At 39.0% G+C, this 15,222-nt stretch overlaps 1 protein-coding gene across 5 annotated transcripts in view; it reads left to right on the top strand.

Annotated features, from left to right (window-relative positions):
- Nucleotides 1-15,222, top strand: part of PIGN (phosphatidylinositol glycan anchor biosynthesis class N) — a 75,019-nt gene that overhangs the window by 26,347 nt on the left and 33,450 nt on the right. For all 5 annotated transcript variants that reach the window (XM_034432960.3, XM_087890255.1, XM_087890257.1 and 2 more), the window contains 8 exons: nucleotides 3,842-3,934; nucleotides 5,367-5,422; nucleotides 7,995-8,073; nucleotides 8,709-8,888; nucleotides 9,715-9,854; nucleotides 10,884-10,983; nucleotides 11,206-11,298; nucleotides 13,251-13,342. In XM_034432960.3, the coding sequence (XP_034288851.3) occupies nucleotides 3,842-3,934; nucleotides 5,367-5,422; nucleotides 7,995-8,073; nucleotides 8,709-8,888; nucleotides 9,715-9,854; nucleotides 10,884-10,983; nucleotides 11,206-11,298; nucleotides 13,251-13,342 (833 nt within the window). The remainder of the gene's footprint in view (nucleotides 1-3,841; nucleotides 3,935-5,366; nucleotides 5,423-7,994; nucleotides 8,074-8,708; nucleotides 8,889-9,714; nucleotides 9,855-10,883; nucleotides 10,984-11,205; nucleotides 11,299-13,250; nucleotides 13,343-15,222) is intronic.

Genomic DNA, 15,222 nt, shown 5'->3' with positions numbered 1-15,222 from the left:
AGTGTGTTTCCCCCAGTGTGCGTAGGGCCATGAATTAGTTGGGTCAGGTCCATGGCCGTCATGGAAGCCATGAACTCCCGAGCCACCTCAGACGCCTCACCCACGGATGGCAGGTTGAAATCCCCCATGACCATAAGTCTGGGGGTATCAACCGCCACCGCGGCAATAACGTTGAGTAGCTCGGGCAGGGCTGCCGCCACGTGGCAGGGAGCCAGGTACGTGATCAGCAAACCCATCTGAACCCCGTGGCCCCACTTCACAAGGAGGGACTCACAACCAGCTGTCTGAGGTACAGTGGTCTCCCTCGGCCTAAGGCCTTCTCTAATAATAACCGCTACTCCCCCGCCCCTCCCCTGTGACCTTGGCTGATGGAATGCGTGGAAACCTGGTGGGCACATTTCTACCAGAGGGACCCCTCCCTCTGGGCCCAACCAGGTCTCCGTAATACCCGCCAGGTCCGCTCCCCCCTCGTAAACAAGATCACAGATGAGGGGGGCTTTATTTACTACAGACCTGGCGTTGCACAACATCAGACGAAGGCCCGGGCCCTGAAGGTCTGTACTACCTGGAGAACGGGTGGAGCCTTGGGGGCCGGAGCACTCTACCGCTTGAAGACAGCGGGTGCGTGCTCCCTTAACATGATATGGCCCCCTGCTCCCGCCATATCTACCCCTCCCACACACAGTACCGATGGTGAAAGCATAGTCTGGACCAGCTCGACCCCCTCCGGATCCCCCACCACCCCCGCCGAACGTCCTGGCCAAGCCCTACTCTCCCCCTAGTGGGTTATCCCCCAAACCCACAATCCTAATTCCAATCCCACCCCCCTCCCCCCTCCCAGAACCCCTTAAAAGTTTAAACAAGGACAATTTTAAAAAACCCCGCAGCCCCCTCTTTGCGGCATGCCACCTCTCGGGACTCCAGAGCCTGTCATCGAGGTAGGCCCTCGATAGAATGGAGGGCCAAGCCTGCGAGAGGGGGGAGTCTCGCAGACCAAGAAGCTCCGCTGCTGAGTACATTAATCATAATGGGTAACACGACCATATCCTGAGGGTGTATATAAAGGACCGAGGAGAAGATAAAGGAATGGGGGATCTCAGAGACATATTTGCAGGACCAAGTCCCCTGTCCCCTCACAACAGAGGACATAGTCCAAAGCCAGGACGATCACAGTTCCAAGGGGGAAATAGATCTAACCACCCTCTCACGGTGGTTAGGTCAGCTGGACAACCCCCTCTTGTGGTGGGGTGGCAGCAATGAACCGATGCATATAAACAACGTCCGGGGGTCAGGTCCAAAAATCGCCCTCTCACAGCGTCCAGGGGTCAGGTCCAAAAATCGCCCTCTCACGGCGTTTTGTCCGGCGGTAAAGACCGATGGTAAAGTCCCCTCACTGGTAAAGTCCCCTCGCTGGTAAAGTGCATACGTGTAGAAAGCTGGTAAAGTGCATATATGTAGAAAGCGTCCCGGTTCAGCCCCCAGGGGCTCTGACACCTGGCCACCCTCTCACGGTGGTCAGGCAGATGTCTAGCCCCCTCAGCCGACGGGATGCAGCCATGTACCGGTCTTCCGTTCAGATGGAAATAGCCCTCTCCAGAGTCAGGGGGATTCAGAATAGTAATAATAATAGGGCATAGCGCCAATGAGTCCCACAGGCTGACAGTTGGTCCAGGTGGGCCCAGTTCTAAAAGGGAACGCTGGAGGAGAAAGAAATGGGGCAGAAATGGGGCGGCTTTCTCAAGCCCCCGCCCCCCGCACAACCACAAATTGAGGCCTCCCGAGGCCCAGAAAATCGCTCCGGGTCTTTTCCGCCCAACCGTGGTTGCAGGTCTCCCAGACCTGTTGGTTTGTTGCCCCCCCAGCTCCTACTCCAAAAAGGGGGGGTCCCCAGCGCCGTCTAACCGCCAGCTAGCCTCCACAGCAACCGCCATCGCCGCCACCACCGCGCCATCGTTGCCAGCCCCCAAAGAGCCTGGCGACGTCCCAGAGGTCTTCAGGGGGTGCCCGACACATCGTGTAGCACTTCGGGCCACCCCCCGGGCTTCGAAACTTGCCGCGCGGCGGGCGCCCCCCGACACAGCGCCGCTCCCACTAATTGATGGCTCCGGCTGTGAAAGAAACGCTGCCGACGCTGCCGACGCCCAGCTGATCAGCCTGGCGCTCCACGCATCGCCCCTTCCCCTCGGCTCAGTCACGGAGGGAAAGAAAACCCTCTCCGTGCTGGCCGGGAGCTCCCCTGACAGGTCCTGGGGTCGAGGATCTTCAAAACGACCCCCAAAGGACCCAAAGGGTAGGTCGGCGCCCCATCCTCAGATCGCCATCCCAGCGGGCGCCGCCATCTTGGACATGCGCAAAAGGAAAACCTTTTTGAATGACAATATATATGTTAATGTAGAAACTGCATAGTGATGGTTTCTTTTTTTTAGATGTTAAAGTATTTTTCTATGAGACTAGGCAACCTAGACATGTTTAACTATTTTTTTTCTCCTGTAGAAGTGAATGTTAATCATGAATATTTTAGAAGAAACAGAGAGACCTTATTTTTTTTTAGGTAGAGCAAGTTATCCTTCTCTCCTAACACTTTTGCTAACTGCAGTCAATTTTTACCTCCTTCCATTGAATATAGTTTAAGCCATTCCCTCATAAGAGGGATTGTCATCTATTTTTTTGGGAAGCTCTGGGATTACAGCTTTTGCTGCTCATAATAACCCTTCCAATTTTAAGTCTTATCCAGTCTTACTCATCCAATTTCATCTATGTTGTCATATCTTTGGATCTTTTACTTATTGGTTAACTTGAATACTGTTTCTGGGAGCCAGGAATTGAGAAGAAATATTCCGTGATGTAATAGGAAAGTGAGGAACCAGGACTAGGAAGAGCCAAATTCAAGTCTTCTCTTGGCCCTTGAAACTCACTGAGAGGTTTTGGCCAGTCATTATTTCTGTAATCTACTTCATGGGCTTGTTGTTTTAGGGGGAAGAGAGGACTTTAGAGAAGCGGGTATAAATTTAACAGCTAAATTAAAAATAACCCATACTTTTTGGAGAAATTATACATTTGAAAAGTTGGTTTATATTACCTTTGGGGAAGAAACCTTAGTCATTCTCATGCTTTAATCTATGTGCACTTGGAAAAATTGTATTTTATTGAGGGCTCAGATAATTATTGCTTCGTGTGAGTGTGTGTGAGATAGAGATGGAGATTAATAATCCGTTCATTTGATAATTGAATCATTTCTTCAAATCACAGTCACCCTCTTTACGACTTCATAGCAGCTGACTCTCATGAAATTATAGTGCCACATGAAGTGACCTGAAATTTCTAATGTTGCAGCTTATGGAACAGAGAAATTGTGTCTTCAGTCTTTAATAAGCAAAACACTTGCCTAATAATTGTCGCATCTATCAAACAACCTTTATAAGGAGAAGTCAGGTTAAAATATTGTGAATCAGTAAACAACTTCTGAGAGAAGGGAGCTTCATTTGTAAACCACGATGCTTCTATCTGATATGCAAGAGGACCATCTACTCTCTCTCTCACAATGGGCTAGCTAAACCCATTTATTTTTGGGAAGTTATCTAAAAGGGTCAGTCTTCCATAACGTTCTCTGGACAGTTTGTTTTTCTTCAATATGCACGGAGGGTCCGTTTCAAACCTGGCATTTGCACTGCTGTTAGTGGAAGGTGTATACTAATTCATTGTGAATAATATGGTTCTCTAATTCTGAAGATGCTGTTTTACTTTATGTACTGTAAGAGTTCCTAGATTGTAGTAAAAATGCTTGCTTTTCTAGCCCTGGATTATGCTGCTAAATATTAATTCTGCTTTTTTGCCTCCCCAGGGTGTTTTACCTCTTGAATACTTGAATAATACTTCCCATTTTAAGGCAGAGAGCATGCTTACCAACGCTGTCCAGATTCTTGAACAATTTAAGGTATGTAAGCTATTGCTGAAAGGTGTAAACTGCACATTCATATGGATATTTCCAGTAGAAACATTAGATTGTCATAGCAGCATAGCAAGTTATAGAGTAGACCATACTTATAATTTACTGTGATGGTAGGATTATTGCTAAATCAAAAACAGTAGTATTATGGAAAAACTAGCTTAAATCCTTAAAACTTTTTTTTAACTGGGACAGCCAATATTTTCCATTGTCTTAAAAAAATCTAAATGTTTCATGGAACTTGTTTATTAAGACATAGAATTTACGGTAATTTCTATGGGTCGAACTTGCATAATTGATGTGAATTGATGTCATCGAAAGCAGTGCATTCTAATCAAGGTGTAGAATTGCTCCTATAATTGAATTCTGATGTTATTAGGACTGGCATGCCTCCTATTCCAACCACTAGGAGATGATTTAAGAGTTGACGTTTAAATTTCCGTTGTCACTATTTATTGCTTCTCGATACACAAAATGGAGTTTAGCTCTTTAAACTGTTTGACAGCAGGATGCTTCAAGGACAATAAGCTCCTCCAGTGTGAAGATCTAGTAATTAATATTATCATGGAAGCCTTGCCTGAAATCAGGAAATAAATCCTGTGAATTTTGGAAATCATTTGCTAAAAAGCCCTTGCTCCCTCTTAATTATTTTTATCCACATTCAAAGACTTTAATTTGAGAAGGGTTTTGGGTAATAAATTGTTCTGTGTGAACTACTTTTACTACTGCTAACTTCGATCTTTAAGATATATGTTACTAATTTATTAATTTTTAATTATTTTCACACATAAATGGTATTGTTATTTATCTTAGCTACGATTAGTTGTCACTTCTAATCCTTTAAGAGACAAAGCATATCTTTCTTATTTTTAAAAACATTTGTAATTTCCAATTTCAAGTATTGATTTATGAGTCTGCAACTTTTATTACATTGGCCTATTAGGATAAATCAGGTAGTTTCCAGGAAGTTTGGGAGACGTTATTTAATTCTGGATGCATGTCTGTTTTGTTCTTTTATTTTATTCTTTAAGCTTTCCATTTTTTAGCATGTAAAGCATCTCGAGTTATGAGACTTTGGTTTAGATCTAGAAAATTATCAGTAGGTTATAGATTCCTAAAAGTGATGCTGAATCTGATGCTTACATAAAATTGGTAATCCTCTCTTCTTGCTATTTCATTTAATGTGTTTATTTACTAATTATTTCTTCAATGTATAGTCCTAAGCCAAAATAATAATATACATATAATTGCAGTCTCAAATTAGACAATCTGTAGGGGAGAAAAACTGATTTATAATCAAACAATGGAAGAGATCTATTGGGGAGGAACAAAATGAAGATCATACTGTTTGTTTCAGTCATTCATTTTATAGAAAATTACTTTATTAACAATGCTGGTTATTTTTTTCTTATGTGTTCAGGTTAAGATGGCTCAGAAGAAGAAAACTACATTATCATTCTTGTTTTCGCCATTTAAGTAAGTACATGTTCCATTCTTAGAATGTATCTTTTTAAGCCAGTCATAAAGGAATGAAAAGGAATGAAATCTTCTGAATATTATACTGAAACTAAGATGGTCAGATAAATGAAAGTTGGACAAGATTAGTATTTGGGGAATCAAAAAAATAGAACCCACAATTTAAAACCAGAGCCCTAGCTGAATTTCTTTCTAGACATGATTGAAAGGGAAAGTGAAGCTATGATGCAATTTAAATGCGAGAAAGTTTCTGCTTGACTGATAATTAATTTGCTCAGTGAACTAGACCTTTCCCAATCTTTAATCTTTAGACAAGAACAGCAAGCTTGGGAATTTTATAAACCAGTATTTAAAACAAAGTAATTACAAAACTTATAAAAGATAGGATTTTGTTACTATTAATATATTACTTAGGATTTATAGACTCCTCAAAAGTATCAGAGCCAGTGGTGGGATTCAGCCAGTTCGCACCACTTCGGGAGAACCGGTTGTTAACTTTCTGGGCAGTATGATGAACTGGTTGTTGGAAGAAATCATTAGGGCAGAGAACCGGTTGTTAAATTATTTGAATCCTACCACTGATCAGAGCTTATAATATATCTTAATAAACCTGACAAAAAAAACCTTATAAATCAGGGATATTTGTAGCTTAGCAATATCTGACATTCCACAAGTGGTTGTTTGTTTGTTTATTTCTTTGATTATGTATGTAAATTATGTATGTATGTATGTATGTATGTATGTATGTATGTAAGTATGTATGTATGTATGTATGTATTTAATTTATAGGCTGCCTATCTTACCTCGAGTAACTCTGGGAGGCTTATAATCTTCAATAAAGTTCATATTTCACTGTGGTGTTTCAGAGACAATAACTTGTTATTTGATAAGAGATGAGAATTTCCCTAACTCTTTCTCTTTTTTAACAATATAATTCTCTGAGTTGTAGGACTGGGAAATAAATCTTAATTATGTCTTTCCCCTTGATATTTAGATAAAGAACAAATATTTAAATAGCCATTCATTATTCCTATCTGAAACAAGCAATGGTTTAATTCATTTTTCTGATCCTTTGCCTTTGCCACATAACCAGGTGAATATTTGTTCTAAAAAGAAATATATGCACTGGCTGAAGACACTACAGATCACATTTTCCTTCCTCTAGTCTTTAATTGAATCCCAAATAAATTTAAGTGCAAAGTAGAGAAATATGCAAGTAGACCTACTGTTTTTCTTCTGAATCTTTTAAAAATATGTTTATTATCATAAGGTACTTACGGCGTTTGAATCATTATGAATACCAAGAACTTAATTTCCTGTCCAAAGAAAATATTTTTTATCTTTAAGCTTAGGCATGTGCTCTTTTTTTGATATTGCATGTTAAATTTTAGTTTTTACTTATTTATTGTAATTTATGAATATTCATGCATATGCATGTATGGCTATTCCTTTTGTAACCTAAATGCTAAATTGTGGCTGAAAGTTAACTACAACAGAATCCATTTTGATTTCTAAAATGATCTACTTATTTAAAACTTCAATATACAACATTTAAAATACTTTGAAGTGGGAAAAGTTAATACATCTTCACATATAAATGTGAATAGTATAGATAAAATAAAATACAGGCCTTATAATATTGTGACCTAAAACCGCATGGAGCAATGTGGCTTAATCCAAAAAAAAAAGAAAAAAAGCAAGCAATAGCAAGCAATAGCAAGAAATTCTGAGGTCTCCTGCTGTCAAACTCATTGTATTAGCAAATTGTTGGCAATTATGGGCATGAAAATGACCCCCATAGAAATAGTGCATTTAAAAATAGTGATGGCAAACATTGATCAGACACAATTTCTTGATCTTATCATAATGATATATTTTTATTGCAAATTTGAGTTGTGGACTATCAAGATTTTTTTCTAATGGAAATTATGTAATAGAAATAATAATTTTGTCAGTTATGCTCCTCATAGGAATACATTGCATCTCATAAGGGACAATTTACAAAGCATTGTACAATGAACATTGTTGTTTAATCTTGTAATTAATTGTCCACACATTGCAATTTATATTTTGGAAACTAAGCAGGTTCTGTTCAGCGGAGTTGTCAATCCAGTTTTAAAGTCTATGATCATTGCATATAAGTTCAGTGAGCTGAAAGATCTAGTTAGCATTAGTCACAATGATCCAGATTAATCATATTCTTAATATATGCAATTATTAAGACATTCAGCTCTATAAAATAATATGCCGTGTAATATTCTGTTTTATATACTTTATTTTTGTAGAACTTGATTCTTTTGAACCAGACCCTTTGGGCTCCTTAATTTCTCCAGAAACTTTTGTTTGGGCTATATCAAATCTCTTTGCTAAAAGTACTTCAGAGATATTCTAATTTTTGATTAAAAGTAATTATTGATAAATACGTATTTATTAGAAGCTGATTTATCAATAAGAATACTGTGAACCGGTTCAATTGATTGCTTTTAAAAGCATCTTTAAAGTTGTGGTTTTTATTCCATCTTTCCAAAAACAGTAATAAAAGTGATATATTAAAATATTCTCTTTTGCACAGGTCTCTCTCTGAATCAGAGCAAATTGATATTCTGAGAAAAACAAGGATATTTATTCAACATGAAAAATATGAGGAAGCTGTAAGTAACTCCAATGAGCCTATTTCTTTTGGTTTTATGTGTGATAAATTTGTTATATTTATATCTTAATGTTATAAATGTTGCTGTTTTTCTTTTTGGTCCATTATCTAATGGTGTAATGATACTTTTCTAATATGTGAGCATACATTTAATCTCAGATAGTCTTATAAAAGCATCTGTTTTCCATTCTGAAAAGCTTTGCCCTTATTGTAATTCTGTGTTAAGAGCAATAGAATTTAGAATAGAGCTGAACGGGACCTTGGAGGTCTTCTCGTCCAGCCCCCTGCTCAAGCGAGAGAACCTGTACCATTTCAGACAAGTGACTGTTCAGTCTCTTCTTAAATACCTATACTCTGAATCTGTCAATACTGGGTCTTCTTTAACATTTATAAGACTTCCCCTTGACAGGCAGTCTTTATTTAGTGACCACAACTGGAAATGAAAATTCAGTTATTAAGTGAAACAGTTTTCACTTAAATTTTGCAGTATGCAAAAACAAATCAAGGATAATGCAGATGATAAAACAGTATTAAAGATCCAGCAAAATTATGCTCATGGAGAAGAATTCCCATATACCAATCTGCTTGAGCTAAAACCTCATTAAAATGTTTGTTTGCTTTTTTTCCTCCCTCCAGATATCCCTGTGTAGAAAGCTGATCAACCTTGCTTTAGATGGGCTCTCTTACTACCATACATATGACAGATTTTTCCTTGGCATGAGTATCACCATGGGTTTTGTAGGCTGGACATTTTATGCAATTCTGATTATAATAAAGTCAGATACAAGCATGACCAGGGGTATATCAAAAAATAAGGTACGTTTTTGGTTTGCCATGCATGACAGCTTACTTCATAAGTGAATCTATTTTGTCTACAAAGATTTAGCACTGGAATTTTTGGCCTATGCGTTCAGTATAGAAAAACCTATAAAATGTTTTTGAAAATGGAAATTTTGGAAATGTAAATCTGCCGTGAAAGAAGTTCCTTTTTAGGTTTCCTTAAAATATATTGAGAATTGGAATTACATTTTGTAACCTGTTGAATATTTAGATCAGAAATGGGAAATCCTCCAGAGATTGCTGAATTACAGCTCACAACAATCTTGTTATACTGTCCATAGTTCAACATTTGGATGGCTATAGGATCACCATCATTGCTTCGGGTACAAAACTGTATTTATAAAAAATCATCCAAAAAGATATTAATTAATTAATCAATCATATAAAGCTGATAAAATTATATGTTTTGTATTTGAGTGTCCACATGTCAACATGTATTTGATTGTCCCCTTTACTTGAGGAATTTATGGATAGATTTCTGTTTGAATTGGTGAAAGAGCTTTACTCTTATTTCTGTATGGTGGAAGCAAACAGAGTTTGCTATGGAAAAGAGCAAACTTTAGTTCTCTGACCTTGCAGGGAAAATAATCTTAGTGAATCTTCTGATTTGCATCTAAGAGCAGGTAGATAAATGGTAACTGGGGCCTCCTGCCAAAAAATGTTGGTCTGAGCTTGCATGGATTACACTGAGATGCTTTTTATATTTGTTGTATGTTGCAAAACCTGGTGAATATTTGGAGACGTTTAAGTAGATATTTACAGTATGACAATAAGCAAATAACATTAACATTTCTATTTTCAGGCACCTGACAAGTTTTTCCAGGGTGTGTTTGCTGCTGTTGGAGTTTTGATAGCCTTTTTTCTCTTCATTCAAAGCTTGCCTTGGACCTACTACATATATTGCCTATTACCAGTCCCTGTATGGTATGCAGTTTTAAAAGAGTAAGGTTTTAAAAATAAATGAATAAGTCTGTCTCTGTCTGTCTGTCTGTCTCTGTCTGTCTGTCTCTGTGTGTGTAAAGGGGAAGAATGTATCCATGTTCCTGGATTTGAAGCCATTTGGGTTTTATCATTTCATTTTGTGGTTTTCTAAAACCTTTCACATTCCGTACGTGCTGCTTTCAAAATGCAAGATTAGTATGTGAAGTGATGGATGCTAGGGTTTCCGAGGTTTTTAAAAGATACATATTTATAGTAGATTCACACGGACTTTTACTAAGCAAGAAAATGAAAGAAAGGGATGTTGGCATCTGAAGCAGCAGGAAGTTATCTACCAGGTAGATCAATAACGTCTGATCTTGAGTCTCACTGTGTGTTCAAAAGTTAGGGGTGCTGACTTTACTTCAGAAAGTGCAGCAAACTAAGATTAATTGCATCCTCTGTAGGTTACCAAAATGATTGTGCTGTCTTAAATACTGGAAGTTTTTTTTCTGACTCGCTTTAGGAGATAATGCCTTTTGTGCATTCTGTGACAAGCAGACTTACTAAGTTGTGTTTCAATTTTATGAAATGTACTTTTGTGAATACTGATGGAATAGATCTACATCTATTGTTCTACCATTGTTCTACCCTGGAATTGTTCTACCCTGGAATTTACAGGATATTTTACTATTTAAGAAACCGAACTAGTAATGAGTTCACAGTAGTGCTCTTGGATGCCATAGCACAAGGTTTGAGAGCCACTAGAGACGCTGTCAAAAAATTATTGAGACACTAGGGGGCACCATAAACTAGAAAGTTGGGAATCTCTGGCATAGATAAAGCAGATATCCCTGACAGATAGTTTGAATTTAACTACCTTGGAGAAATTTGTTCATGTTCATTTTTAATTCAATCTTCCCAATCTAGCGACCCCTGGTTATGCTAGAATATACCATCCCTCTCAATTGGGAAATGTTGCTTCGCTTTTATTTCTTATTTTTATGTAGTTTTTGGTCTAATAAATTTATTTAGCATAATGTTTTCTTCTAGATATCCTGTTATTCATGTATTGATCAGATTTCTCTTGGATGTTCAGCGGACTCAATTTGCTGGATTCTTAGTAATATATGTCGTGGGGATTGAAATATTAGTAAGTAATTCGGCTAATAGCCTTTTAATATTATTTGTGTATAATTTTTAAAGATACGGATCATTAAAATAAAAACACATAACAAAATAACAAAAGGATGAAATAAAAAATATTTTTTGAGAAGTTAAAAATCATTATGAAATTTTGTATCTGAGGAGAATATGAATTCTTTATTATATCTGGGTTTTTCCCCTCCCATTTGTATATGTTTGTGTGAATTAGGTTTTCTCCTTCTTCTATCGCTCCACTCTCACCTTTGGCCTGATTGCGTTTTCTGTGTGGCCTGTGGTCATTCGATTGTGGATCCAAGCAAAGGTATTTTCTGCATAGGGAGATTTGGTAGAATGGTTATGGTCACTGCCCCAGAGAAATGCACACTTCCATTTAAAGTTCATGAATACTTTTTTAAATTAAAAAAGCAGTTCTTTGCAAATGCATAGGAAATATCTGGAAGAGCAAACAGTTATCTGCCTTTTGATAGTTTGCTAGCCATAGTTACCTTCTTGCAAGTCATGTACACTATTTTGGAAACCTTGGTCTCAAACCTAGTTTTAAATGGGAGTGGTTTTCGTGAAACATTCTATGCTTCAGTGACATGATCTTCTTAAAGGATCATGTCACTGATATGTAAATAAAGGAATCCAAATGGCAAAGATACATTTAAGGTAATAATGGGTGGATGCTTCTACAGGCAGTCCTTGACTTACAACAGTTCATTTAGTGACTGTTCAAAGTTACAGTGGCACTGAAAAAAAGTGACTTATGACCATTTTTCACAGTTATGACTGTTGCAGCATCCCCAGGATTATATGATCAAAATTAAAATGCTTGGCAACTGACATATATTGATGACAGTTGCTGTGTCCCAGGATCAGGTGATTTCCTTTTGTGACCTTCTAACAAGCAGTCAGTGGGGAAGCCAGATTCACTTAACAACCGGGTTACTAACTTAACAACTGCAGTGATTCACTTAACAACTGTGGCAAGAAAAGTCTTAAAATGGGGCAGAATTCTTTCTATTAATTATTGTAATAATATAAAGATAATCCTTGGCTTACTATCACAATCGAAACCAGGATATCTGTTGCTAAGTGATCATAAGTGCTAAGTGATGCACCTGATTTTACAAACTTTTTTATATTCCCTTATTAAGCAAATCCAACTTTTTCCATTGAATTTGCTTGATTGAAGTCCCTGGGAAGATTTCAGATGGTAATCATATGACCGCAGGACATTGCAACCATCATAAATGCATGCTAGTTGCCAAGTGTATGAATTTTGATCATGTGACTGCAGGGATGCTGAAACAGTCATAAGTGCGAGGACTGGGTATAAGTCACTTGTTTCAGCACTACTGTAATTTTGAATGGTTATGAAATGAATAGTGGTAAATCGAAGAGCACCTGTACAACGGCCTAAATTATTTGAAGGGGAAAGTAAAGAGTTCTTTAAGTCAAACTCCAGTCATAGTGACTGTGTTAACTTTCTTAACAACAGACAGAAGTGCTACCTTTTCAAATGTGTGTTTTGACTTCCAAGTTTAGCCTATCGTCTTGGGATTTATTTAAGATTTCTTATTCAAGTACTAATATGCTCTGATACTGGTTTTCTTTTTGCCTTTTTTTTTTGAGTTCAGTTCAAGTTAGCTTTTATCTGAACTGTAAAACAATGAAATGAAAAGTGTAATAAAAAAGAGAATATACAGGTGTCCTGAAATTTGATTCAGTTTGAGACAACCATTGTGGGAGCTTCATCACTGGAGGCTTTCAAGAAGGGACTGGATTGCCATCTGTCAGAAATGACTTGTGTGTGGGGTTGGACTAAATCTGTTTATCTGTTAACTAAACTCAATGAAATCATTAATAGTGCAGTATAGCTTAGAGATATTCTGAGATTATTCTATTTCAGGTCAGTAGGGAAGAGTTTAGCATATTTTTGTAGATGACTCCATTCCTTTTTTGCACATAGCTATATCAATGGCAGTTATTTCCACATTTTGACCACTTTGTAGTAAGGCTGAGCACTTACTCTTGTTACCTGGCCTGCCGAATACCCTGCCCCACACTTTACACTACACTATCTTAGTGATTCATTCAAGCAATATTGAAATTTTATATATACCCATGCACATCAGAAATGTACTTTTTGAATTCATACAATTTTAGGTAGAAATTTCTATAACTTTATTTGAAATGTTTCCTAGATACATTAATGTTTAAACATTATACTTCTATTTGTATGTGTAACTTACTTGTTTTTTGCCATAGGCAACAGTGCTAAGTTGGATTCTCTCGTGTTTGCTCCTGGCAATCTTCCCCTTGATGCCAGTGATAGGAAGAGAATCAAATATCTCTTTAGTGTAAGTATGAATCAGCTTTCTTCACGTTACCACTTTCATGTAATCATGTTCTAATTTCATCTAATTCTTGTCTCTAAAAGGGAAATATGTTATTGGAATACAAGTAATTTATTCTTGAAACCCAAAATTAAAGTCACATAATTATGGTAGCGGAGAAAGAGGTAATTATTGATGTAACTTTTTGAAGTTCTCAGATGAGAACTTCATTATCAGAATGCTTCACATTCTCTTCTTCAAAGAAAGATATTCTAAAATAGCGGGTTTGTAAACTTATTCTTCCTGAAACAGAAATTCTGCCGATTCCTATTCTTGTTTCAAACTGAAGATTATAATTTGCTGGTTATTTCTACTTTATGTAGGCTATAAAAATTATAGTGTAGACCAGGGATGCCAAACTCGCAGCGTCACGTTGTCATCACGTGACATATTGCAACTTTCCCCCCTTCGCTAAAATGGAGGTGGGCGTGGCCAGCACATGAAACATCTGGCCTGCGAGGTGCGAGTTTGACACTCCTGGTGTAGACCTTTTCTCTTATTTTTGAGCTTCCCTTATATCAGTGAAAAACAATTTTTTAAAAAATTGGAACAAAAATGGATCTAGAAGTTTACACATAGGCCTCTTATGTTCTCAGAATAGATGTAAAGAAGTGATGAGTATCATGCTGAACCAGAGAACAATTTATTTGGTTCTTTTTCAGCAGGAGGCTGTAATAGGATCAGATAGAAATGGAAGAGAAATGGAAAAGAAAAAACAAATATGAAGCAGCAAAAAAACCACCCTTGATGTCAGTCTTAAATGAAAAGCATGTATTATCCTGTAAAATAGATGCAGGAAACTTAAAACTCCAAATACCATGGAAGTCTTTTTAGGGATATTCCATTATTTAATCTATTATCTAGTGGTTAAAACACCAAGTTAAAAAGTGGGAGATGAGAATCTCCCACAGGGGTTGCTCCTCTGTCCTAGTCCTATTAGACCTCTCAGCGGCTTTTGATACCATCGACCATGGTATCATGCTGCAGCGGTTGAGGGGGTTACGAATAGGGGGCACCGTTCTGCGGTGGTTCTCCTCCTTCCTCTCCGACCGCTCGCAGTTTGTGTTGGCAGGGGGACAGAGGTCGACCTCGAGGCATCTCGCATGGGGAGTGCCGCAAGGGTCAGTCCTCTCGCCTCTCCTGTTCAACATTTATGTGAAGCCGCTGGGTGAGATCATCCGTGGTTTTGGGGTGAAGTGTCATCTGTACGCTGACGATACTCAGCTGTACATCTCCACCCCAGACCACCCCAACGATGCCCTTGATGTGATGTCCCGCTGCCTGGAGGCCGTGCCGGCCTGGATGGGGAGGAACAGGCTCAGACTCAACCCCTCCAAGACCGAGTGGCTGTGGCTTCCGGCGCCCCGATATAGCCAGCAGGTGCCATCGCTGACTATTGGGGGTGAATCCTTGCCCCCCACAGAGAGGGCTCGCAATCTGGGTGTCCTCCTGGACGCACGGCTGTCTTTAGAAGAGCACATGACGGCCATGGCCAGGGGGGCCTTTTATCAGGTTCGCCTGATTCGCCAGTTGCAGCCCTTTCTGGATCGGGACGCCTTGCGCACGGTCACTCACGCCCTTGTCACCTCCCGGTTGGACTATTGTAATGCTCTCTACATGGGGCTCCCCTTGAAGAGCACTCGGAGGCTCCAACTGGTCCAGAATGCGGCCGCGCGGGTGGTTATGGGTGCAACTCGTTGCGCCCACGTGACACCCCTCCTGCGCGAGCTGCACTGGCTCCCAGTGGTCTTCCGGGTGCGATTCAAGGTGTTGGTTACCACCTTTAAAGCGCTCCATGGCATAGGACCCGGGTACCTTCGAGACCGACTTCTGCCACCAATAGC

The sequence above is a fragment of the Pantherophis guttatus genome, chromosome 3 (genome assembly GCF_059756535.1).
Source record: "Pantherophis guttatus breed Tessera chromosome 3, ASM5975653v1, whole genome shotgun sequence".
Taxonomy (NCBI): Eukaryota; Metazoa; Chordata; class Lepidosauria; order Squamata; family Colubridae; genus Pantherophis; species Pantherophis guttatus.
The sequence above is the reverse complement of the archived record's forward strand: the minus strand, read 5'-3'. Positions and strand labels throughout refer to the sequence as shown.